Source organism: Pygocentrus nattereri, chromosome 5 (assembly GCF_015220715.1).
Source record: "Pygocentrus nattereri isolate fPygNat1 chromosome 5, fPygNat1.pri, whole genome shotgun sequence".
Taxonomy (NCBI): Eukaryota; Metazoa; Chordata; class Actinopteri; order Characiformes; family Serrasalmidae; genus Pygocentrus; species Pygocentrus nattereri.
In genome coordinates, this window is record NC_051215.1 from 7,742,444 (window position 1) to 7,769,246 (window position 26,803).

Here is a 26,803-nt window from a genome sequence, read left to right on the forward strand (position 1 = left end):
TTTGACATGCCTGGGCTACACATACTATCTAACAACAAACAGGCTTCATGTGAAGTGTACAGTACTGCGCAAAAGCCAGTGCCTACACTTGATTGATTTGATTTCCAGTCAAAATGTCTTTTATCTATTCATTTTCAGTCCAAGAAAACTTATAAATAACAAAAAATGACAAGAAGTAAGGACACCTTAAGGACAAATTACAAATCACATTCAGTGATGAGATCTGGACTCTGGGGTGGTCAGAATCAGCTTTTTTACTAGATTAGAAAAGTTTCACCTTTCAGGTTTTTTCCTTCTCTCAGTAAGGACTTATTGACAGCTACACGTCCTTTCAGACCCATAGTGTTTTGTTGTCTTCTCACAGTGAAAGAATGGGCAGAAACACCTGTGGATTTTAGCCAAATGCAGTTTAACTTTCTCCTGTCTTTCAGAAATGAAAACTTTAAATGCTGTTTATCTGATGGAGACAGTTTGGTGGTGTACCAGGTCTTGTGGGTGATGGTTAGCAGTTCTGTTCTGTGTATATCTTTTAATAATTTTTGAATTCCAGCAGAAACCCTAGTAGAAAGGGAGTATAAACCAATTTTTTGTACTAATTTTCACTTGACCTTCCTCTTCTATATGCAAGTGGGTTATCGCATATCTAATCTCCTCAAAAATGTTTTCCAAAAGTACTCAAGTACTCAATGGCTGTTTTGTTTGGAAATAATGAAATAAACAACAGAAGGTTTCTGACTTTTGTGCAGTACTGTATATAAGTTTATATGATTATTCCTCCATAAGTATCACTAGCACTGTGATAATCATAGGTTCGTATACTTTTCCAGGCCTTGCTAATCTGTTAGCATTGAGCTGCACATGCAATGTGACGTTAAAAAAGTCATGACTGGAAGTGAACACGAGGTTATGTGAACATTATATGAAGGTGGCAACAGGGGCCAGTTCACTTCCTCCTTTGAACCACCTCAGAAGAAAAAAAAAGTATTTATATATATATATGTACACACACACACACACACATTTTCTAAGCCGCTTCTCCCTCAGGGTCGCGGGACATATATACATGCACACACACACACACACACACACACACACACACACACACATATATATATATATATATATATATATATATATATATATATATGTAAAATCATCACCAGCTCTGTTTATCATTAATTAAAAGTATACTTTTACCTATAGAATATTTGTGTATGTTAGAATAATATAATACATGTGTTCCATGATTCCAGACACTCCAAAAGTAGAGTATATATGTTCACATACAAAGGTTTTTGAAGTTTTTCTGGTTGAATTACATGTTTTGTTGATTTTGTTCAACAAATAAAGAGAAACTGTGCATTAAAATTGACAGGAAAATTCTATATTTCGGTTCATTCACTGTAGAGGATGTTTTAACTCATTTTCACTCAGAAAATGAACAAAATATGATTGAGGATTGAGGTGTTCAACTTTTGCATACAACACCATACTAAGGCAGAAGGCCTTCCGCAGTAGTCTTTTATTTGCAAAAAAAAGTCATGACTGGAAGTGAACACAAGGTTATGTGAACATTATATGAAGGTGGCAACAGGGGGCAGTTCACTTCCTCCTGCCTTCAGCACCACCATCAGTAACACTGATTTAGCCGAGAGGGGTCGTATGTTTTTCCAGGCCTAAAAGTGTCAAACGAGGACGGCCACTGTGTCCCCAGCTTTCCTCCTCCTTTGCTGCATTCCCTTCTTTATGAGCTACACATGGGGAAGCCTGCAATTTTTATGCCACAAAATAAGCCCCTACGCAGCTGCGCTAGTGACCGCATGCGCTAGCCGCCGCCCGTCGCAGCCCCACCCGTGGGGCGGAGGGTCATTGGCAGCCCGGGGGCTCACCGCAGGTTTTCTCAGCAAAAACACTGCAGTTATATTAAGCTTAAATACAGGGGCTTGATAAACAAGGGAGATGAAAAAAATCTCTTCCCTAACTCCAGTGTTGCCTTTGACCGTTTTCGATTGCGGTTAACGAATGCTGCTGCTAAGAAATGACCTTCCAAAACACGGAGCAGATGGTGTTTGTCCCTGTGGGGAGGAAAAATCCAAATGGCCCCCATCTTCACATGGGCTTCATAAGCTAAGATACGCCCAAAGATGTGTACAACCTGGTGTTGTGAAGACCTTGAACAAAGTTATATGAAAAAGAGGAAGATGGAAAATTCATAATCAAGGTCTCATGAGCAAGATTACAGTGCTAACCTTAACCACAACAATCCATGTGAAGTTGTTTGGATGCATTAGCATGAGGTTTCAATCATGAGGTTGTGCTGACACAGATGATGTGGCTTCTTACTATCATCTGAAAATGGTGGTCCCAATCATACTCTCAAAAGACTGCAGAATTCGTCCAATCCTGGGCCCATTTACTTAACCAGATCACGTTAACCAGATTTTATCAGGTTTTCACATTGAAATGACAAATGATATCTTAATCTTTGTGCTCTCAAAAGTGTGTAGTTATCTATGCTGTTGTACATAATCTACTATATAGTAGGGCTAAGCAATGTAGCAAAACCTATAATATCATGATACTTTCAGACTTTTCCACAATATGCCATGTGTGTCAAAATGCATCAGAAGAGCCACAGTACAATCATGGCTGCTAATATTTCTTCCTGTTGGCTTATTAAACTAAAATTTGAAGCTCTTTAGAGATCTTAGCTAGCAAAGTTTGCTATCTGAACAAAATCAGAGACAATCTCTGGGGGCCTGGGGGTGGCGAGTGGGGACTTCCAGCTCTACCAACAAGCCAATTGGTTTCTTTTTATTGAAGCATGTGGGACTATCCCTGTAAACAGATGCAATGTTGAGCTCATTTATTTTTCAAGCAGTGAACTGCTTTCTTCTTCCTTATACATGTTAAAAAGTGTTGGACTCTTAACAAGATGAGGGTTTGAACTTATGATCTACAGACAATAACTTTCATTCAGATGGTATTACAGTACTCCTTGCAAATTTGTGAACCCTTTAGAATTTTCTATATTTCTGCATAAATATGACCTAAAACATCAGATTTTCACACAAGTCCTAAAAGTAGATAAAGAGAACCCAGTTAAACAAATGACACTTAGTCATTTGTTTATTGACAAAAATTATCCAATATTGCATATTTGTTAGTGGCAAAAATATCTGAACCTGTAGGATTCGCAGTTAATTTGAAGGTGAAATTAGAGCCAGGTGGTTTTATTCAATGGCATGACAATCAGGTGTGAGTGGGCACCCTGTTTTATTTAAAGAACAGGGATCTGTCAAAGTCTGCTCTTCACAACACATGTTTATGGAAGTGTATCATGGCCCGAACAAAGGAGATTTTTGAGGACCTCAGAAAAAGAGTTGTTGATGTTCATCAGGCTGGAAAAGGTTACAAAACCATGTCTAAAAAGTTTGGACTCCACCAATCCACAGTCAGACAGATTGTGTACAAATGGAGGAAGTTCAAGACCATTGTTTCTCTCCCCAGGAGTGGTCGACCAACAAAGATTACTCCAAGAGCAAGGCATGTAATAGTCGACGAGGTCACAAAGGACCCCAGGTTAACTTCTAAGCAACTGAAGGCTTCTCTCACATTGGCTTCTGAATGTTAATGTTCATGAGTCCACCATCAGAAGAACACTGAACAACAATGGTGTGCATGGCAGGGTTGCAAGGAGAAAGCCACTGCACTCCAAAAAAAACATTGCTGCTCGTCTACAGTTTGCTAAAGATCACGTGGTCAAGACAAAAGGCTATTGGAAGAATGTTTTGTGGACAGATGACACCAAAATAGAACTTTTTGGTTTAAATGAAAAGTGTTATGTTTGGAGAAAGGAAAACACTGCATTCCTGCTTAAGAACCTTATCTCATCTGTGAAACATGGTGGTGGTAGTATCATGGCTTGCTGCATATGGGCCAGGACAGCTTGCCATCATTGATGGAACAATGAATTCTGAATTATATCAGAGAATTCTAAAGGAAAATGTCAGGACATCTGTCCATGAACTGAATCTCAAGAGAAGGTGGGTCATGCAGCAAGACAGCGACCCTAAGCACACAAGTCATTCTACCAAAGAATGGTTAAAGAAGAATTAAGTTAATGTTTTGGAATAGCCAAGTAAAAATCCTGACCTTAAACCCATTGAAATGTGGAAGGGCCTGAAGCGAGCAGTTAATGTGAGGAAACCCACCAACATCCCAGAGTTGAAGCTGTTCTGTACAGAGGAATGGGATAAATTCCTCCAATCCGGTGTGCAGGACTGATCAACAGTTACCGGAAATGTTTAGTTGCAGTTATTGCTGCACAGGGGGGTTACACCAGATACTGAAAGCCAAGGTTCACATACTTTTGCCACACACAAATATGTAATATCGGATCGCTTTCCTCAATAAACAAATGACCAAGTATAATATTTTTGTGTCATTTATTTATCTACTTTTAGTACATCATCAGAAAATCTGATGATGTTTTAGGTCATATTTATGCAGAAATATAGAAAATTCTAAAGGGTTCACAAACTTTCAAGCACCACTGTAGTTTTACATGGGGAGGTGGGGTATGTGATTTTACAGCAGGATGTCTGTTATTAATGATTTTGCACAGCCTTCATGCAGGATTAAAATCAAAGCAATGACTCAAATTGCACCACCTCCAAGGTAAAGCTATTTCAGTTCGACAAAAGCTAAAGATAACCTCAGGATATTAAGATCCTTTTTTTAATAGTAGGAAAAAACAGCCAATATGACATGGGTGTGCAGTGTGTAAAAATGACTGACACTCTGGATAATTAGATTACCCACCCCTCCCCATGTAAAACTAATCACATTTAAATAGTATACAGTAATAGTGGATATTGTAAACTATACTGAAGGGTATAAACGTCCTTTAATAAAAACATGTTGTTAGTCAGTGTTGTGAAAGTACAACATTCTTAAAAAGTAATTTCGGATACCCCTGCTTTCTAGTGCTATATCATGTGAGCACATTATCCCTTAATACATCTACTTCGGGGCTGCCAAAAGTGTGGCCAATGGGCCAAATTTAGCCCCTGAGGATGTTTAATGTGGCTCACCAGTAAGTGACCCTAACCCCACTCCCTCGCCCAAAGAGAGAACAAGCATATTTGTTTTACCAGTGGTTCTCAAACTGGTCCTCAGGCGGTCCAAATTTTAGTCCATTGTTACATGTTGTGAGTTACTATATAAAACTATATTGTGTATATATTTTACTGTGTAAAATTCAGCAAATAAACAGTAACTGTCCATAAAAAATGTGCTCTGTATAGGAAATACACTTCTTTTCACTAAGAAAATCAGCAAAAGAACATCAGACCAAGGAGCCCAACTGGCTTTTGGTCATGATGGCGATGCAATGTTGTAGCTAGACCCTGATCAGCAGTGTAAGTGTGGATGTTGTGGAATCATGGTTGACCATGTAGGTAGAAAGAGCAAGAGAATGTGAGATTACAGACTTATGAAGAGAGGTATGAGTGAGGTTAGGCCAGGACACTGCTGATAAGCCTTAAAGCCACCCTGTGGCCTCGGCTATCGGCCACATTCACTGGGAGTGTGTCATTTCCATACCAACACACACTGACACACACACACATGTATGAAAGGCATTTTTGGGACCATGTCATTTTCTCTGTGCTGCCTTCTGACCAACACACAACTGCTTGTTAGCAGGGCAGTGAGGGTGCTAAGCAGCATGTCCAACATTAAACAAACACAAACACACTTACGACAGTAGAATACACATTCTGAGATGACCGCCTCACTGTTTGCAAGCCACACACACTCTGAGTCAGCTGATTGGCCAGACAGCGCTGGGCCAGGTCTAGTGTCCGGCGGTCAGACATGAGGACAGTCTTGAGAGAAAATAACTGACTATATGGACACATGAAAGATGAAAAAGAAGAAGTTGGCTTGCATAACTGTTGCATTCAAGTACTCTTGGCCTGCATGTGTGATTCAATGCTCTTTACATTATGTCAGAGGGCCTTCTAGGCCCGCAGACTTCATTGAAGTAAAACCACAATCAATATGTGTAATTTTTAGCTAAATTTTATTTCAAAATATCATGCAGGTATTATCATAGTATCATAGTACTCTTATTTCATTGTGAAGTTTTGGTTGTGAAAGTTGTGGCACCCAATAGAACATGGCTGAATTAGGATTTAGATTTTTAATGAGTGGGACCAATTTAGAGAGAAACAACAACACTCTGGACCTTCTGGAAGATCCAGAAACATCACAGATTAAGTATTTGAGCATTAGCCTGATCAGGTTTCAGCTAGATTATGGAAATAGATAACAGTGGCATCTCTACTGAAGAAGTTAATGTTAGTTAACATGTTAAAAACTGTTGCAAGCTTCAAATATAATATGGTTGGTCAGTTTTTTTGCATTTAATGTAGAACAACCAAGATGTCACTGCTGTCAGAACAAAACCTTGCATCTCCAGTTTTTTTATTTGTCAGTTTTTAGCATAATTTGAAAATGCCTTTATATCATGTGTAAATTTGAGGATGATTAAACTAAAATAAATGACCCAAAAAAAATTTTAAAGAGTCTGGTTCCATTGACTTACATTACATTACAACTCCTGTAAAGTTGTAATTTTGGAGTTCTGAGGTTTTGTTCCAACCGCAGCGATATGCTCTTGTTTGTAGCGCTCACTAGAGTTGACAGAAATGAACATTTTCATTGAGGTGATTGTTTTGTTTTTCCTCATTTTGAGCTGAGTTTTGAAATTTAGGCCTAGCTCCCATAGTTAGTTTGCCCCTGCATTATGTGGAGGTTCTTTTAACTTTAGAAAGGTTCTTTACACTCATAACCTTGTTTACAAAGCTACACAACATGTTTCGAGGATTTGATGACCTCTCTGGTGGAAATAGGTAATTGCTCACATGCACAACAACATTATAGCTTCGGACCCCTTTCTTGAGCCGATGAATCTAATGATGGGAGCGTGTTGAATAAGAACTCAGTCAAAGCTTGGTGAAGGATGTGTCTTTCAAGGAAGTAAATGAATTATCTACTATTGTCATCACATCAATATAATGTTAGTATTACATTCGAGACCTAAGCATTGAGGCGGACCTTCTTTTAGAGCATTTGTGTTAGTATGTTCTTTTGTTTTTTTGTTTTTTTTTATAATTTGGCTTTCATTGAAGTTACATGCTATATTACATCTACATAATAATTTTACAAAATCTACTTTTAAAATTTTTTTTTCAAGTTTTTACAAAAAAATCAAGAAACGAAAAGGCCAAAGTCAAACAGAGTGAGAATGAATAAGATGGAGAGAGAGTGAAAGAGAAGACTAGTATGGCTGCTTCTAATGAGGCTAAGATTATGATACTATCAAGTGGTAAGTGAGGGTGGAGGGTTGGTTTAGCAGGCCCCAAACCACCAGCACTCACAAACAGACAGACACACACACACACACACACACACAAACAGCTTACACACACTCTCACTCCTCAGCCCGAGAGCTCTTTCTGATCTTTTCTTCTCTGTGCTTCGTCTCTTCATTTTCCTCCCTTTGTGTCTCTTCCCTCTGTTTTTGAATTTATTTTCTTTGTGCTTGCCTTAGTAAGTCTTCAGGAAGCTTCTTTTCCCTGAAACTCCAAAGGCCGTGGCTTGACTGAAAAGAGGAAAAGAGAATTAGCTGGAAAGGGAGTAAGCAAAAACTGGTGAGAAAAGAAGCAAAGAAGAGAAGATCGAGCGATGGTGGAAGGGAGGGAACGCTCCTGTGATCTCACACGTCACGTGACTCGAGCTGCACCAATCAGAGAGTGGCACCGGAGAGTGGCAGGATCGCCGCGGGAGCCGTGACCTCAGACGGGAGACTGACAGGCCGTCACCACGGCGATCACCACGACAACAAGCGGCAAGACGCACCTGGACCTCGAAAACGGCCTCCCTCAGACCACTCCAAAAACCACGCTGCTACTGCACAAACCACTAGTGAGCAAGAGACACAGAGAGAGAAACTGAGAGAGAGATAGAGTCCCATAGTGAAACAGGTATGGTCATTTTCTGCTGTCATCTCTGTCCATGTTCCTTCTGTTTCTCTTCTTTTTAACCCTATATAGGCCCTGACTTTCATACATATAGTTTATATAACAGTTGTGCAGTTTTTATTACATCGTAATAACTGGATAATAGTCTGAGTTCAAGGGGTTAGGTTGTTCTCTTTCTATTCTGACTACTTAACTATTTCTCCTTTTCTCTTTTCTTTCTACCCACCACTGCACATATGCTGTTCTGTTAACGGACTTGTGGCTAAAGATTCCTGTGGCGTTGACAAAACCCCAAATTCTTGGTCGCAAGCAGCCTATGTGTTCCAAGCAGCTCTTACAGCCACTTTTCTCTTTCTTTCTCATCATCCGTTCACTTCAACAGGCTGGGGCTCCTTGAGCTGTAAGGAGAGGGCAGCGGTGGTGCAGGATTTAGCCCTCCTGGAAGTGACACATGGCTTCTAACAGCATCTTCGACTCCTTCACTAGCTACTCCACCAGTTTACTCAGAGGTAGGTCATCCCTCGCTCTGCTGCTGCTTTTAAGCTTTTGATGGAGAACAGAGACAGTGACTGTTGTTGGTAGGGTGAACGACGCTCACGAAAGATGTGTGGCTACAGCCGTTGCAAGTGTTAGAGGGTGGACCTGTGTATGTGCTAAAGTGGCTCTGCGAGTGTGATTTGGGCAGACGCAGTGAAGGCAACCTAAGCCTGCGTTTAATCACTGTATAACTGCAGGCATGTTATACAGATGTTTATCAGAAGTTTTATTATCCAGTAACTACACAGTAACTGCTGTGATACGAATACATAAAATACCTAGCTATATGTAAATTATGAGTTATATAGTCATCCGTGTAAACAGCCAACTTATTGAATTTTTTATGTTTAGACTTATTATACAGTATCTGCTATGAAACTAGTATATAGCTACGTAGTGTTTAAAAGTTATATGGTAATAAGTGTGCTACTAAAAGAAAAGTAATTAGCAGTGCCTCTGCAAATGTGATTCATACAGTTGCGGTGACGTCCATCTAAACTTGCCAGTGCATGTAACCACTTCTACTATAGGCTTAGTCAGTTATTGTGTACCTACATAGAAATGAATACATGAAATGTATGGTTATGTGTAACATAAAAGCTATACAGTTATCGAAGTAAACTGCTGGCTTATTATCAAGTCAATTATCTGATGGCTCAATAACTACATTGTAACTCATAAGAAGCTATGAAACATGTAAAATGCATATGCAAAGTAACATAGTTGTAAGTATGAAGGGTTGCTACTTAAACTTATTAGCAGTGCTTCTGCAAGCGGAATTCGGACAGTTGCAGTGACGTCCATCTTTCCAGTGCATGTAACCACTTCAGCTGCTGGCTTATTCAGTTATTTAAGAGTGATCGTTTAGTAACTGCATAGAAACTAATATGTGAAACATAATATTATTCAGTAAATGCATTGTAACTCATATGAAACTATGAAACTAATATGTAATACATACATATGCAAAGTAATAAATTTGCTACATAAAAAGCAGTTATTCGCAGTGCATCTGCAAGTATAATTTGGACAGTTGCGGCGACGTCCATCTAAACCATGGCAAAGCTTTTAACCACTTAAACAGCAGGCATAATACTCAGTTAGTCATCTTAAGACTTATTATATGGTAACTACATAGTAACACCTATGAAACTAATATGTGAATGAAATGGTTATATGCAATGTATATAGTTACAAGAGTGATGAATTGCTGCTAAAACAGCATCTATTAGTAGTTCCTTTGCAAATGTATTTCAGACAGTTGCAGTGAAGTCCTTCTAAACCTAGGCACAGGAACAGTAACTACACTGTAATTATTAGGAAATGAATGTTACATAAGAACATATAATTATACATCACTACATAAATGATAACTTTATAAGACTGATTAATTCAATGGTGGATCCACATACACTGTCAAAAATAAAGCAGCCAAAAGACTTAAACCTTTTAAGAACCATATTCATGAATAAACAGAACCTCCACATAATGTAAAAGTTCTGTACTAATTAAAGACTTGAACCTTGAATTATACATTCAGTGTGACCATTGAGGAAGCTTCATGTTTGAGAATATACAGGCCGCTTCAGTTTAAGGAATGAAGGTGCTTTGATTCTGTCCCTCTATCATAACTCTAACCTTTTGTGTTTATCTGTATCGTTGTACATTTTGCGTCTTGGTTGTGATGTTGATGGCGCTGTGTAGTAATGGCCTCCCCTGACGCCCTGTGCATTATCGGAACAAGCTCTTTCTTACAGCTGAGCACATGGGTGGCACCACCTAGGCCAACCTTTACTGGAACTCAGAAACCATAAAACAAAACCAGTCCACTTCTCTTCCACTTACTCCCCATGGCGAGTGTACTCTTTGCCTTTTTGTGGTCAGTGGGCCTTGAGGGTGTGTTTGTGCGCACTAGGCTGCATATTGCCATCTAGAATGTTCCTAAGAAAGGACCATTTGTTGTTGCAGCACTTGTGATACACAGGCTTCTGAAATGAAGAAGGACCTGAATCTTTGACGGTACCACCCAAAAGTCTGATTAATAGCATGCATTGTTTTGCACTGTGTGCAACCATTAAAGTTTCAATTTAATGCTTTAATGCTGTTTTGTGATACTACTTAAAAGTAATTGTGTACTTACTTAATTGATTATCTACATTCCTAGCGTAAAGGGTTCTTTGACATTTGACATTTTTGGTGCAATGCAGAACCAGTTTTTAAATGGTTCTTTAAAAAAACATATACAAATGGTTTTCCATGACACAGAAGAACCATTTGACCATAGAGGGAAACATTCAATCATGCAAATGGTTCTTTGAGTGTTTATGGCTCCATATAGAACCACTGTCTTTACTAAAAACCCTTGAAGAACCAATTTCATGAGTATACAATTTATTTGCAGATATTGTTCCAATTTGTTAGTTTCAAATTTGCACTTTCTACAGAACTTTAAGTGAGCTGCAAGTAAGAAAAATGAATATTAAACTGCAGCATGCTTTTGCTATCACCATGTCTATCAATATATCTTATAGGCTTCTGAGGCTTACATAGTTACAAAATTAAACTGAACCTGAAGCGATTTTGCTCAAGGGCTACAAAAGTGCGTTGCAATAGGTGGTCAAAAATGTAGAGGTTTCTATGTTGAAAGATCGCTAAAGACCTTTTGTAGGTAGCTGTTTCTGAAACAGTAGTGCATTAGAGCACATAGCTATGAAGGCCTGGAATGAAAGGTAGAGAACTGACCCTAGATCAGTCTTGTTGTTTGGGTGTATGGGTGAATAGGGGATTTTGTGTTCAGGGAAGTTGCATCCTGAGCTGTAGAGAAGTGGTAAGGCCCAGACACCACTGGTAAAATATCTACCAGTTAAAACATAACTGAATTTTTTTTGCGTAAGAATGCAAATCATGTTCAGTTTGGCTTGCATTGCAGAGGTTTCCAGTGATAAATTAAGCAAGGCAAAGTCTTGATTTAACTCAAATGTAATTGGTGAAATAATGTAGCACATAGTTTTGTTCGTGGCTATGGATTGAGTGGCATATTGGATTCACAAACCTTTCCATTCAACGCGTATTTTAAAATTTACCTTATCGCACCAAACTCAGGATGTTCGTCTGGATAGTACAGAGTCAATTATGCTTTGAAGCAGAAGCCAGATGTCACGTTCCCATGTGGCGGTAGCAGAGGAGCAGTAAAAAAAGTTTACATTTGCAATCTGCTGCTAAACTCCTGACATGGCATTTTAATGGGAGGGAATCAGAATATCATTCGCAAGGCCATTAATCTCACACGGGATGATAGCGCTGCTTCTCACTTCCTTTCGGGGTTACAGTGACATCCAAAAAGAAAAAAGAAAAGAAAAGAAAAAGGTGGGGGGGGGGTGAGAAAAAAAGAATGACAGAAGAAAAGAGAGAAAAGTTGAAAAATCCCCTGCTCGATTGTGGCTTGAGTGAGTTAATAAGAGACAGATTCGGGAGAAGTAGTACCAACCCCAAATTGTTTGCAGAGTAGCTTTTCTCTTCTCTTTCGTTCTTTCTTTCACCGCGCTTCCAAGCGGCCTGTGCTGAGGGAAAGTCACGAGTGCTCAACCACTCAGATTCGCGCATCCATGGCCGTATTCATGAGAATATCTCTCAATGGAAGGAGCATGGGCACTATGCTAGCAAGCTTACAAATTTATTGTACATTCTGCTCTTGTTTTCTTCTCTCCTCTTTTATTAATCTTTGCAAATGAAAGAGACTGCCAGGGTTCGTAATCAAAATTTGGAAATGGCAATGATTGCCATATGTGCTTTTGTTGGCTTTGTATTTTTCTCTCAAACAAAAACTTGAAATAAATTAAATTTTGTAAAAATACTTTTTGTTTTCTCTTTGAAGGAATGGTGCAAATTATTCATGAAATTGACTCTACACTTTCATCTCATTCTTTCTTTTCTCCTCCACATGCCCCACTGTCAGTAAGATGTAACAGTTCTTGATCACTCTGCTCAAACAAGTCACTGGATTTTGACTTTCTGCTGGTGGATTTTGACTTTCTGCTGGTAGTATTTCTGCGGTGTGCAGAAAACTTTCAGATGACATTTGAGGCCAAAACTTAAATGCCTGCTATAATAACCATTGGAAATCATTAGCGAGAATGCTATGCAATACCATTTTACAGCTCATTGGGCTGAGAAAAATCTAACTGGTTTAAAAGCCAATGGCCAATAAGTTCTTCCATTTGAAAGCTTTTTCACACATGAACCACCTCAAGGAAATCAAACACCCTAGTGGTTAGTGAAACACTGAAATTATGCTCACTTCTCAAATAGAGCAAGATATGTGGTTTCATTCATTAACATCAAACCCTATTTGAGATTAATTTTTGGAAATGATAGATACTACAATGGTTTGTATTCAAAATTTGGAAATGGTGTAGGTGCATTCACTTTCTAAAAGAGTAGAATTGGCAAATCTTTTTCTTTAACCGTATATAGTTATTTTTTCAGTGCTTCTATTCTAAAATTTAAAAAAAAATCTTAATTATGTGAAAACAATGACATTGTCACATAAAAATGGATGCTCTTGTGAGCTCTAACTGGCCATATTTTACGTACTGCCCATGAAAATACACAATAGCTGTCAGGACATTGAATATTGTTCCCGCATCCATGTGTGGACTACTTCATGTTTCCTTTTGCTTTGTTTTATGTGTTAAGATTCAGCAGAGAGTCAAATACAGCATATTTTGTTATAGGCTCCTTTCCTCTATATCTACTGTGTTTAGAATTGGTCAGTGTCTAGACAGCATCATTTGTCTATGCAGATCTACATGTTTTCCTTGTCTTAATGACATATGAAAATTTGCACAGCATGGCAGATCCATTTCTGACACACATCTGCCCCATTCTATCCAACTGCATCTTTCATAGTTTGGTGAAGTTGATGACAATGATGATCACATATTTTCCGCTGCTAAATTTAATTTGAAATTGAGAGGAAAAATGTCAGAAGACCTGTTCTGGTCCAGTTTGGGCAGTAAAGTTGGACGTTTCCAATTTTGTTGCTGTCTACTGTCATAAACCATGGAGCTCCAGCTGTTTGGGGTGAAAAAGCTCTACAGGTGGATTACTAAATGGGTCAATTCACTGACTGAATGGCGAAGAACTGCCAGTGGATCAAAAGCTTTATAACCTTTCACAACCTTTTATAACTTGTATAACCTAAGAAAACATATTATAACCTGTTATAAGATACTTTGTAACCTAAGAATAACCATTTTTCATTGTATTTATATTATGTCTATTTACTTACTGAAAAATGAGTATTAGAATGAAAATAAGCCTGGGATTATAAAGGGTTAATTAGGTAAGGTTTGATATTAAACACTTATCATAAGAATCCATATAAGTTTCTTCTAAATCTCAATTGGAGTCATATTATGGAGATATCTTGTAACAAAGCACATACAGTAGCTTAAGTGTAAAAGTTGTATTTCCTCTTGTTCCTTTGTACCAAGCTTTATGCATCCTAAATTTAATGTTTTGTTTTTTCATTTCCTCTCTCGAAAAAGACATGTTTGAAGAAGGATGTGGGGTTTTTTACCACTGAAAATGTTCTGTATAGTCTAATTACAGTGTAACTACAGAATAATTGCATATATGTATAATTACAGTAAAATGAACAAACTTAGGAAATAATTTGTATTAAATTACATTTTATGAATCTGCTGAAATTTATGAAATCATAGGCTCAATTAAAAGCACCACCATAAAATATTTTTTTTTAATTAAAGATTGATTGTGAAAAAAATCTAGGGTTAAGGTTAGGGTCAATTGCATTTGTGTAAGACGCAAAGCACAGTAGCCAGTTAAGAGGCAGCAATACTGATTAAATTCCAAATAAAATAAGTACAAAATTAAGAAAGCTTTAGTGCAAAACTGTGCCAAGTAACACAGCACTGCTAACTCCAAAATCCTCTACAGTTATTTATGTTGTAAATATATGGTATATTCATATATTTGCTTATTAAGTTTAATGACTTCAAAGTGGTAATTTACACTAAAGTTAAAATTGCAACTTTTGGACATCATAAATCAACTAATGTCTCTTGATTGTAAAGAAATTGGTAACACTTTATTTTAGAGCATAGATATTAAGAGAGAGATTTTAAGCTCCAAAGCAGCATAAATAAATGACACTGTAATCCCAAACAAGTTCTAGACGTATGCAATACAAGCTCCACAGCGCTGTGTAATTACTTGGCTGAAAATGTACAAGGTACTTATATAATGTAAAAGATTGTACATTAATAAAGCACAGTTTTACATAGTTTGTACCTATATATCACTCATAAATAAATCTAAATCTGAGATGTGAAAGAAAACAGTGATTCTTTCTGTAGTTTTATTGGGTTTAAAACAATTTACTTCAGAAGCGATCTGTCATTTTATGCCATATAAATGATCTGGTTCTTGGAAGAGATTCTGATTTACATTCTGATCTAAATATTTGGCATTTTTTTTAGTTTTACTCTATGTATGTATCACGGAAATCAAAATACTTATATTTTACTATGTCCTTCCTTCATATGATATCTGGAACCTGTTTGACGTTTCAGTGTAACTTAAAAGTCTTGGAACTTATTATTATGTTATCCAAAGTAATTATCTAATACTTTGGAGTTTGCACCTCACACTTACTCAGTTAATACTTAGAACTTAATAGACCGTTCAAGACATTTTGTAGGACTATACTAGTGTGCATTCTTCAACTACCAGAGTGCTGAGAGAAGTTTGTGGAGAAGACGTAAAACCTGTGCCAACAAAAACTAGTTAAACAGAAAATACTTCATGCAACTTAACTGTGTTTATTCAGCTCAAATAAATCTGCTGACTGAAGCAATGCAAAGCAAAATTTTTGCTTAGTTGAGCAAAAACAATATTTTACGTCAATTTAAAATTTTCATTTTCACTTAATTTATTTTTACTACATAATAATCTTAAAGTGCAGGAAAATCCTGCAGGTCAGCATTTCTTGATTATGAATCATTTGAAGGTTACCATTGCTGCTTTTGTGCATGAGAAGGTTTGAACCTTTAGCAAGTTGGCAACTGGTGGAGAAGCTAGTAGGAACGAAATGAAAAAAAGAAACCTTGCAGTGTATTGGAAAGTGAGAGAGAGCGAGCGTCATATATATGTATATGAATGTGTGTCTGTTTTAGCGTGCTAATCTGATGCAGACCCTGTTTGCTTCTGCTGCTCACCAGTAACCACAATGAGGTCACACCTGCTGCTCTGGAACAACAGTTTATTAATTCTCCACTGGCTTCTGTCTCTCTCACAGACATTCGTGAACCCACCAATAAAACCAATATTCACACATATGTGCGCACATGAACACAAACTTTGATGTTTGAAATTTTAATACTGTTGCTGTTAGAAGGAACGTGCATCTCCACAATGATGATTTTACAGGAGGAGGATAAACATTGATGGTTGATGGTTACATAAGCTTTAAACTTCATAACTGTCCTTGACCTGAGTTCATATCATTTACTTGTAAGGTTCTTTAGTGAACTAAGTGTTTATGTTCTATGGAGCACCACGAAAGAACCCTTTTTTCAGCTTTTCTTTTTAATTTTTTCAGATATTTATTTTAAAATGCTGTATCTTTTAACACACACAGACTTTAAGATATGAGGCGAAGTGCAGGTTTCAAACAGCCACAGCGTGTAACCAAGTCTGGGAGCCTCTAGCGGTTATGTGGTATAGAGGCAGTAAGACAGACATACGTCCATTCAGAAGAAGTGAGTGAAATTGCTTAAAGATTCATTCAATTTTTGAAAGTGATACATTAGCTTCACAAGCATTGAAACCTAAGCCGTAGTCAACTTTTTCATGCAGTGACATATTTCCTACTATTTTCTGTAACACTTTCATGCACTTCACATTTTTTAAAGAACTGCTTTGAATCTCTGGCGAGTGAGATTGACGTCAGTTGTGACTCAAATAGGTAGAATCAAGCTCATTCGGTCACATGGAGCCGAATGACTCAATGAAGTATGACTCAGATATCGATAGGTTATCATTATGGCACCATCTTCAGTGCTAGCATATCAATTTCCACTTCCATTTTGGTGCTTCATGTGAAATGAATAGGTAGCCTGAGCCATAGACATCTCCATTTATAGACATATCTCAGAGGAGCTCAATTGTAGTCAATTAAAATGACTTTGTCAGTGATAAAAGTTAAAAGTTTAAGAATTGGGCTGCCGACGCTCACTTTATTGTGACTGGAAAAACAGAAGGAACGTCAAATTATTGCAGTTGCTTTGCTGACATACAATGCTTTATCTGTTTAGCTCATTAATCATACTACTCTGGTAGCTAGCTTGCTTCTTTGCCGCTTAGTTAAATGAACAAATTAAGCTGGATATCACTTGGTTAGGTAGGTTAGGTTTAAGCTACCAAGTTTAGCTAACATTAACAAATGGTACTGCTAGCACAATAATGGTATATAACTCATTTGTTGTTCTAGCAGCAGTATTACAAAACTATCAAGTTAACGTTTAAGTGACCCTTATTAGTCCCACAACAGGGAAATTTCACCTCCGCATTTAACCCATCCGTGAAGTGAAACACCACATACACACTAGTGAACACACACACTAGGGGGCAGTGAGCACACTTGCCCGGAGCGGTGGGCAGCCCTATCCACGGCGCCCGGGGAGCAGTTGGAGGTTAGGTGTCTTGCTCAAGGACACCTCACTTATGTGCTGATGGCTCTGGGGATCAAACCGGCAACCTTCCAGGCACAAGGCTGGTTCTCTAACCTCCAGCCCACGACTGCCATTTCATTGCCATTACCAAAATTTACCATTATCATAGCCAATCTACTGTGCAGCTTGCTACTGAGCTTTGGATCATGATTAAAACATGAATTTTGATTCTGCTTCATTGTTCCTCTCACATTTATCAGCCATACTGATGGGACTGCAGACGAAACCTTATAAAGCCAATGTAGTTTAGGATCTTCAAGAAGGAGCTTTTTACTTTTTAAATAAGTAAACAAGGCCCCTATAATTTTAATTCTATTGCTACAGGAAAAAGGTCCAATGCTCAAGGTTTTCCTTGGTTTATCTATGTAAGGCAAACCATTAAATTGCCTTGAACGTTAGCTTGCATTAACTAGATTTACCAGCTTACAATAGAATGAGCAACAGCTTTAGATTCAATAGATATGCTTGTTGTTGTAAAATGACAAACCATAAAGAATACAGTAAAATAACACAGAAGACATTTAGCTAAGAGTGGTTAGAAATCCTGAGCTGTGAAATAGTCAGAAATCCTGAGCTGTGAAATGATGTTGTAGTAGTTGAGTAGTAGAGGTGAGATAGCTGAAATAAACTTAACTCCTTAAAATCTTAGGCTTATTACATTCTAAGGCTTATAATTCAGTAAGTATAGGGGCGTCAATATAAACTGGCTAAGTTTCAGAAGTGTGTAATAAAAGTTTGGCCTGCCATGTAAGAAGTTAATATAGGTTGAAAAGTACTATGGTTTTATTATTAAAAGTTCCCTTACAAGGAAAAATGTACTCAAATACTGTAACAAGTGTTTTTTAATTGGTCCACCTTCATAAACTTTGTTAACCTTCCTCTTCTGGCAGCAGAGGAGCAATAAAGGTATCGACCCATGTTGATTTGACTTTCAGAATCAATAGTTATAGCCAAATGATTTTCAGTTCCACTGTTGCTTTGAGTAACTGAAAACCTATTCTCATCTACTGAAAGCGGGCAAAACTTGACTGGGCTTCAAAATGTTGGCCTGCTGATTTGCCAGCACTGGAAGTAGTTTACCCACTGTAAAACTACACTAGCTTCAGTTTATTAATCTCATAAACACATGGTTCGTGCTCCTCTAAATTGACGCATCACTTCACTGGAGTGGATTCAAAGGCTTTCTGCTGTTTTCTCCCTTGCCTCCTGCCCCCAAAACATCAGGATCAACTACGAGTGCCGAAATCTGTAACCAGATATTAAGAGTTTCTTGATATTGGACAGAAGGGAAGCTAATAAGAAGCGCATGGAGCGACGGCGGAGGGTCCCGCTGCTGTATCTCATTTAGCCCAATATCATTTCTATTTGAAAAGCGCTGCACTGCCAGGCCTGGAGCTGATTAGCGCTGTAAACGTTTGGAGGAAGGAGGGGGGCGTGTTTACTAGGTTTGTTCTGTCTGCTCGTTTTCAGCCGTCCGTCCGACGCTGTCTGTGGAGCGCAGATGCTTTGAAGGTGGCCACAGGGTGGGGAGAGTTTCAAGTCATCGAGGCCTTCATTGTTTAGCATGAATGGGGCAACACCCAGTCTTGAAGTTTGGTGATGTACCTGCTCAACCACACCTGATTCAGCTCAACAGTTAGTTTAGTTATCAGGTTAGTTATCATTATAGATGTGTACGAGCAGAAACCACCGAACTGTGCTTCAGTTTAAACCATTGTTGTTCTGTGATCATCAGCCTTTTTACGTGCTTTTTTTATTACAGTAGTCCTGCTCGGATTTAATGTGATGCTCTTCTTTGAGTTCTAGTGAGCCTGAATCTGTAAAAAATGTTTTCTAAACTTTGGTAGCACTTTATTTGGATGGTCCACTGTAGTTGCTCAGTGTATCTTTAAGTAACATTCAACTAAAGGTCTATTAAATGAAACTGATCGTGAGTGTGAAAGATTCTATCCCGAACTCTAAATATAACCCTAACCCTTATCTCAATGCAAAACCTACACCAGCTTCTGAACCTAATCTTAACCAAAATGTTGTTGATAGTCAACTGAGCATCACCAGCAAGTTTGTTAACGATGTAATTATCCGTAGATCCTCTGATGGGGATCATCCAAATAAAGTGTGACCAAAACTTTTATAACAGAATGTTTACATAGTTTGTTTTTACATAGTTTTGTTTTTTTCCCCAGATGTATTAGCATTCTAGCTAACTGTCTAGTCAGTATACTAATAGCATATCAAAATTAATGCAACCTTCCACGGTTTCCACAACTCTCCCAAGATTTTATACTCAAATCTGCTGTTTTATTTAGACACAAAATATTCCTTCAGTTTAAACTTGGTGGTTTGAACTGTGTATTTATACTTTTTTCCTTTGTAAACAGTGCAGATCTGACCTTCTCTATGGAATTGAAGCAATTCTTCATTTAAAAAAATTTATAAAAAGACTCAGAATCCACAGTGGACATACTGAGGTTCACATGTGATGCCATTTGTGTGTGTGTGTGTGTGTGTTTGTGTGTGTGTGTGTGTGTGTTTAAACCAAAGGTTCAGCAATTTCAGATGATATTCTTGGTAATTTATTCAAGCAAAGAATGACACAGATGCTACAGGGTAAACATGCTGAGAAAATGTTGAATCTGCAGTCTTGTGTCGGGGGGTGTCAACCACAGGATGGAAAAAATGCAGTGATAGAAATAAATTCTTCTACATACCTGGGGCTCTGAAAATTTGCTAGTTTTGTTAGAAGATTAAATGTAGGACACTTTAATCGTTTCTTTAGCAGTTTCTTAGTAGATCTGAGTTGACACTGATAATGCAGTCATTTCTTTAATACCTTTTTAGTAGACCTGCGAGGTGATGCTCATAATTCAATAGTTTCATTAGTAGTTTCTTAGTAGAACGGTAGTAGTTTCTTAGTAGATTTGAGCTAGCACACTGATGATATAGGCGTTTCTTGTTACGGCTGAGTTGGGATACAATAATTGAATAGTGTCTTTGGTGGTTTCTTAGTAGATTTGAATTGAGACAGTGAAAGTTTTGAAGTTATGCAAAAAAAATCTAGAAGTTTCCAATTAGGTCTAATTAGAGTTGGAAAACTAACAATTTAGTAAATTCTTGAGTAGCTTCTTGGTAGATCCAAATTGGAACACTGGTAATTGAAAAGATACTTTCTAGCAAATCTGAGTTTATTAGTTTCTTTATTAGTTTCTTTGTAGACCTGAGGTGGGACGCTGATATTTTAGTGGTTTCTTAAGCAGTCTTGGTAGATCCAAGTTGGAGAACTGCTGCTTTAGATAACATCTTCATAGCAGATCTGAGTCTAGTAGTTTCTGTATTAGTTTCATACAAGACTTCAGTTGGAACACAAAAAATGTAGAGGTTTCTTTGATAATGGGTCCAAGTTGGAACACTGGAAATTTAGAAGATACTTCCTAGCAGATTTTAGTTTAGTATTCAGATTCAGATTCAGATTCCTTTATTGATCCCAGGGGGGAATTGCAGTTGTTACAATTGCAGCCATTTATGTAAAAATAAACACTTTATTAATAATTACATAAAAGACAATATAGAGAATTTACAGTATGTACACCAGATTTAAGTACTTAAGAATATAGTAAGGTGGCGGTGATAGTGATAGTAATGTGAAACATCAGGTATAAAGCAGTTACAATTATTTAAATTATTTAAATTAAGTTAGTGCCCCTCTGAGTTATTGCACACACAATTGTTATTATTGCACATATGAACAGTTTCGTATTGAGTTTGTGAATCACACACTGAGGGAGTTATAGAGTTTGATGGCCACAGGTAAGAATGACTTCCTGTGGCGCTCTGTGGTGAATTTCGGTAGAGTGAGTCTTGAGCTGAATGAGCTCTTGTGTCTCATCACCGTATCGCAGAGTGGGTGGGAGCCATTGTTCATAATGGCCCGCAGTTTAGACAGCGTCCTCCTCCCCGACACTGCCTTCAGCGAGTCCAGTAGTTTCTTTATACGTTTTTTAGAGACTTCTTTGATTCTTAGTAGACCTGAGGTAGGATAATGTAGTAGTTTCTTAGTAGATCCAAGTTGGAAAACTGGCAATTTAGAAGAAACTTTCTAGCAGATGTGTATTTAGTAGTTCCTTAATTAGCTTCTTGCTAGACCTGAGTTGGAATACTAACAATTTAGAAGTGTCTTTGATCATTTTTAGTAGACCTGAGGTGAGACACTGATAACTTAGTAGTTCCTTTTGAAGGTTCTCAGTAGATCAGAGTTGAGACACTGATGTTCTGGTTTCTTTTTCGAGATACAGGAGCTAATGTTTGAAGGCTAAAGAATTTATTCTAGAAGAAATGAGAAGTAGAATTAGAGTATTAAAGGTCTTGTTTTTGTAGTTTCTTTTTTGTTTTAGTAAGACATACTATTCTTTATTCAAGTTCATATTGTTCATATTAGTCTCATCTTCATGCAGTTTGCCCTCATATTGCAATAGCCGAGATAGTCACTGCTGTGGGATAACACTTCCCGGCTGTTTATCGCTTAAAGAGTTTTTGAGAGCACTTTAAAGTTGTTCTTTGCTCAGTTGAAATGTCAGCGAAGGAGCTTGATGTGAGCGCTCGGAGTTCATCCAGAGTTAGTCTGCACGTTAGACGCTTGAGTATGTGATTGTGTGTGACAGCTATGAAGGAAACCGAACTCTGAGAGTGTATGCTAAGCGCATTACCGCAAGACTCATTCTCTCTCTCTCTCTCTGTCTGTGTCTCTTGTGTATGCACCGAACAGTTAGACAGACAGACAGACACACTGTAGCACACATAAAGAAGCGCCTTGCATAATTATTACGAATGAAGTGACTGGTATGGTGACAGACAAAAATGTCTTGACACGTTGAGCACAAACGTCAACAGGATTTATAACGTCTAGACAAGCTATTTCAGAGAGACCCTCTTCACCATGGAAAAGGCGAAGAGGAAGGCTGGAAAGTATGCACACTTAACATCACTGGCATATTCAGTGGAAATGATTGGAAATGATTGCAAATATAATTTCTGCCCAATTGTCAAGTAAATAATAGCAGACAGATCCCATGTCACTCAGGTTTGGACTGTTTTGATGGCCGTTAATGGCTGGTTGAAATCTTTTAGCAGCTGATAATCCTTCGTTCTAACTGTTCCTCGAGGCAGTCATTAAACCCATACAGCTCTAATGCCGGGGTCTCCATGACCTCATCGACTTTTGTTTCATATTGGGATAAACACATTATGATCAGACCTGGTGTGTGGTGCAACATGGTTTTCATTAGCTGCCTTGTTTTGGATTTATCTTTGCGCTAGCTTGACTAGTGCAAGTGCAACTCGGTAGCCACAACAAAAACAGAGAATGACGTGATTCCACAACTCTTAGCGCTTACATAACAATATGGATAACACGTATTGATGATAACAATATGAATATTCTGAGGTGGTCCCCACACCAACTCATTTAAAAGGCAATGGGACTTTATCCACCAAATAAAGTGAAAATAAACCTGAAAACAGTTCATTTTGATTGTAGATGCCTTAAATTTAGCTTAGAGTGTACTAAATATCCATTTAGCTAAGCTTTTCCCTGACATTGCAGTCTTGGTATTATGGCAAAAATGTGCTATATAATGTATATATTTATTAACCTGCATTAAAAATAAGGGGTCCTTTTCTACACATTTAAATAAATGGTCTTTCAAAGTTTCTTCACTAAAGAACTTTCATATAAGGCATAATGTAAAGGATTTCTCTCAAGCTGTCCAAGCCAAGAACCTTTTATTTAGACTTTATTTAACCTCAGCCCAAGACCTAGATTCTAATCCTAAACCCAAACCCAGTCCTGCAGGGAATCTGAGTTTCAGCAGTTAGTTTGTTAATAATTTATAATAAGCCATCAAAACAAATTGATCACTTAGCAGATTTTTTGTGAAAGTTGTTCAAGAATGTTGCTTCCAGAATAGAGCCGTGTGCATAAGTTTCAGCACCCCTCATCAGATTAGCTTTATTGACTTTTAAAGTGAACAAAAAGTTAGCGAATAGCACATTTTGATGCACAGATACTGTTTGTTTGCTAAATTTAACACATTGGGAGAAAAGTAAGTATGAAATATTGCTTCCTCTAAAATTATGCAAATTCTCTTCCATTGTGTTAAACTCAACAAATAGAATTTGTGCACTAAAATCAGCTAAATTTAAGTGTCTACCCTGCAGAGGATGTTAACTATACTTAATTTTCACTTAATTTAATGTAATGTAATTTGGCTGGCGATGTTCACACATTGAAAGGTATAAAGATTTGCAAATCCACATTTCATCTGCATGTTATTAATAGAAGCCATGTAAATAAGTCAGTGCTTTCCTCTGTCCACTCCTCATCTTCATTTCGCAATGAGGAAGCGTCTGCTAAATTGTAATGTAATGTAATGTAATGTAATGAGGAAAGGCCCGTTTTAAAGTATATTTTCTGAACATTGCTTTGGAGGGAGAGCAAAGGTAGGCGTATGGCAGAAGAGGAATGTTTAAACAGTATTTTGCTGTTTGATTATTTGTGTTTTTTACGAAAGAGGGTGTGCATTTGTGAGAAACTGAGAGATCCGTTACAGCCTCCTAACCACACCTTCAGCACCTGCAAATGCAGTAAGTGCTTATCACAAACAAGTCAGCGATATTTTTGCTGTTCATTAGTCAATAGCTCTAGTAAATATATGAGATGCTTTGAATAGCTTGAGAGAGAAGGAGGACCAAGGGAAACTGTTTTTAAGATTAGTAAAGTCATAAGCAAACACAACCACAAACCAAAACTCGCCCAAACTCATGACCCTCCCTCCCTCCCCTCGCACAGCAGCCCAGAAAGCGGTTTATTTTTGCCTTTCATACTTCTTTTCAAGCATCTTTTAAAAATAAGCACGCTTGAGAACCCTGCAAGTATGCTAATGGACTTGCACGGATGCATACAGTCTTCAGAAAAAAGATGCCAGAAAGGATTTGGACCTTTGACGTGGTTCTCTAAAGAACCTTTCAGTGGTTCGTTCTTTAATATACCATACATTAAAAGCATTTGTAGCTTTGACATGGTTCTCTAAAGAACCTTTCAATGGATGGTTCTTTAATAGACCAAGCATTGAAAGCATTTGGAGCTATGACATGGTTCTCAAAAGAAGCTTTCAATGGATGGTTCTTTAATAAACCATGCATTAAAACCATTTGTGGCTTTGACTTGGTTCTCTAAAGAACCTTTCAATAGATGGTTCTTTAATAAACCATGCATTTAAAACGTTCAAAGCTTTGGCATGATTCTCTAGAGAACCTTACAATGGATGGTTCTTTAATAAACCAAGCATTAAAAGGTTTTGTAGCTTTGACATGGTTCTCTACAGAACCTTTCAATAGATGGTTCTTTAATAAACCATGCATTGAAAACGTTCAAAGCTTTGGCATGATTCTCTAGAGAACCTTACAATGGATGGTTCTTTAATAAACCAAGCATTAAAAGGTTTTGTAGCTTTGACATGGTTCTCTACAGAACCTTTCAATGGATGGTTCTTTAATAAACCATGCATTAAAACCATTTGTGGCTTTGACTTGGTTCTCTAAAGAACCTTTCAATAGATGGTTCTTTAATAAGCCATGCATTGAAAGGGTTTGTAGCTTTGAAATGCTTCTCTAAAGAACCTTTCAATGGATGGTTCTTTAAAAAATTTTTAAATGGTGGGTTTTTGAGGGTAAGGTACCTTTTCAACGTTTAAAGAGCCTTTAATTTTATTACTGTAGAAGTCCCTGAAGGGTTATTGGTCTGGCTCTACAGTTCTAGGAAAAACTTTTAATTGGTATATAGAACCAATGAAAATCTGTAAAGGTTTTTTATACTCATTTCTAAAACAGTTGTCTAAAGAGCCATCTCTTGGAAGGGGTTTTGGAGTAATGATATGAAGAAAAGCTTTTTTGGTTTTCTAACAAAAACCTTCCAATAGATGGTTCTATAAAGAAGAATTTTACTATGCTTAGAATGTGAGCGTGAGATACACTTTTAAAGCTTAAAGAAACGCCCATGTAGAGTAAAAGTTCATAAATAGCTCTTGGCTTGGCTGCACAGTTCTAGGAAAAACGTCTGGTGTAGAACCAATTTACAATAAAATTTTACAATGCATATAAGACTTAAAATTTTAAAAGAAGTTATCCACACTCTTTCACTAAAACTGGCTCCTTAAAGAACCATTCACGGAATGGTTTCTTCTGAGTGATGACACTGAAGAAACCATGTTTGGTCCTCTAAAGAAAATTTCAGTTGAATTTTCTCCCAAACTTTTGAAAAGCAACATACATTAAAATGAGAACCAAGATGGCTTAGTTTTATTTTAATTTCACATTAAAAACTCACTCTAAACCACTTCAATTATCTGTCTCATGAAGATGTGATTTTAGAGGGCTGGTTCATGGGAGAGACCCAAGCTGTCTCTCCGATGAGAAGCTTTCGACTGGAGCTTTAATCGCGCTAGGCCCTCCCGCTTGCCAGAACTCAATAAAACGGGTTAATTATGGTGCAGCAGCTATGAAGATAATGATAGGATATGTGAGGAGTGTGGGAGACTGGATGCTATGAGATGTGTTTTGATTCACTCGCTGATATATATATATATATATATATATATATGAAACACTTTATTTTTACCATCTATTGTAAATGTATCTTTACGTCTATTGTAAAGATAGATGTTTTGTTACCACTTTAAAAACTGAGTTTTTGTAGAATACAGTACTCTTTCAAAGTGACCCATCCACTTAGTGAATGGGTTAAAAGCACAACCACACACTGTCAGAAATAAAGGTTCTGTATAGGTACATTTTTGGTTCATTAAGGTATTCCCTCAAGAGTACAGCAATGGTTTTAAAGTCCAGTTGTATACAGAACAATAACAAAGAAGCCTGGAGGCGAGACGGGGTGTGTGGAGTCAATACAATTTAGAAAACATCAGTTCAGTGAATTCTGATACAATCATGTTCCCTGACTGAAGGTACTGAGATGTACCCTTGGGGTTAATACCCCAGTGAAAAGAGGGGTACTGCCCCAGTGACAGTGTAGTACCTTTTCTTCTGAGAGTGCAGACACAAAATAATAAACATTCTTCCACAATTTGCATTCAGTTGCACATGTCCATCAGAGAGGTCTCCAAATTTTTAAATCTTACATAAAGGCTTTAGCAATAGAGCAAGCACTTCTCAGAGAGGTCCAAATTTCAAACCTTTATAGTTATAATAAAAAATTTCATTTACACAGTTTCCCTGTCCCAAATAGTCCAAGCCCAAGACATGTTTGTTGTCTGAAGTTTGCCTCTTTTGTTTTGCACTGGCAGCATTGAGACTAATATAGCTAACAAGTAATAGAAGCTTATACACCAGGTGAGCACTGTGCAAATTGCATGCAAACTAAATGAACAAGATTATGTTGCATAACTACAG

At 37.6% G+C, this 26,803-nt stretch overlaps 1 protein-coding gene across 1 annotated transcript in view; it reads left to right on the forward strand.

Annotated features, from left to right (window-relative positions):
• The first annotated feature begins 7,644 nt into the window (after window positions 1-7,644).
• Window positions 7,645-26,803, forward strand: part of runx3 (RUNX family transcription factor 3) — an 88,113-nt gene continuing 68,954 nt past the window's right edge. The window contains exons 1-2 of the mRNA XM_017695460.2: window positions 7,645-8,054; window positions 8,434-8,560. Of these exons, the coding sequence (XP_017550949.1) occupies window positions 8,503-8,560 (58 nt within the window). The 5' untranslated portion in view covers window positions 7,645-8,054; window positions 8,434-8,502. The remainder of the gene's footprint in view (window positions 8,055-8,433; window positions 8,561-26,803) is intronic.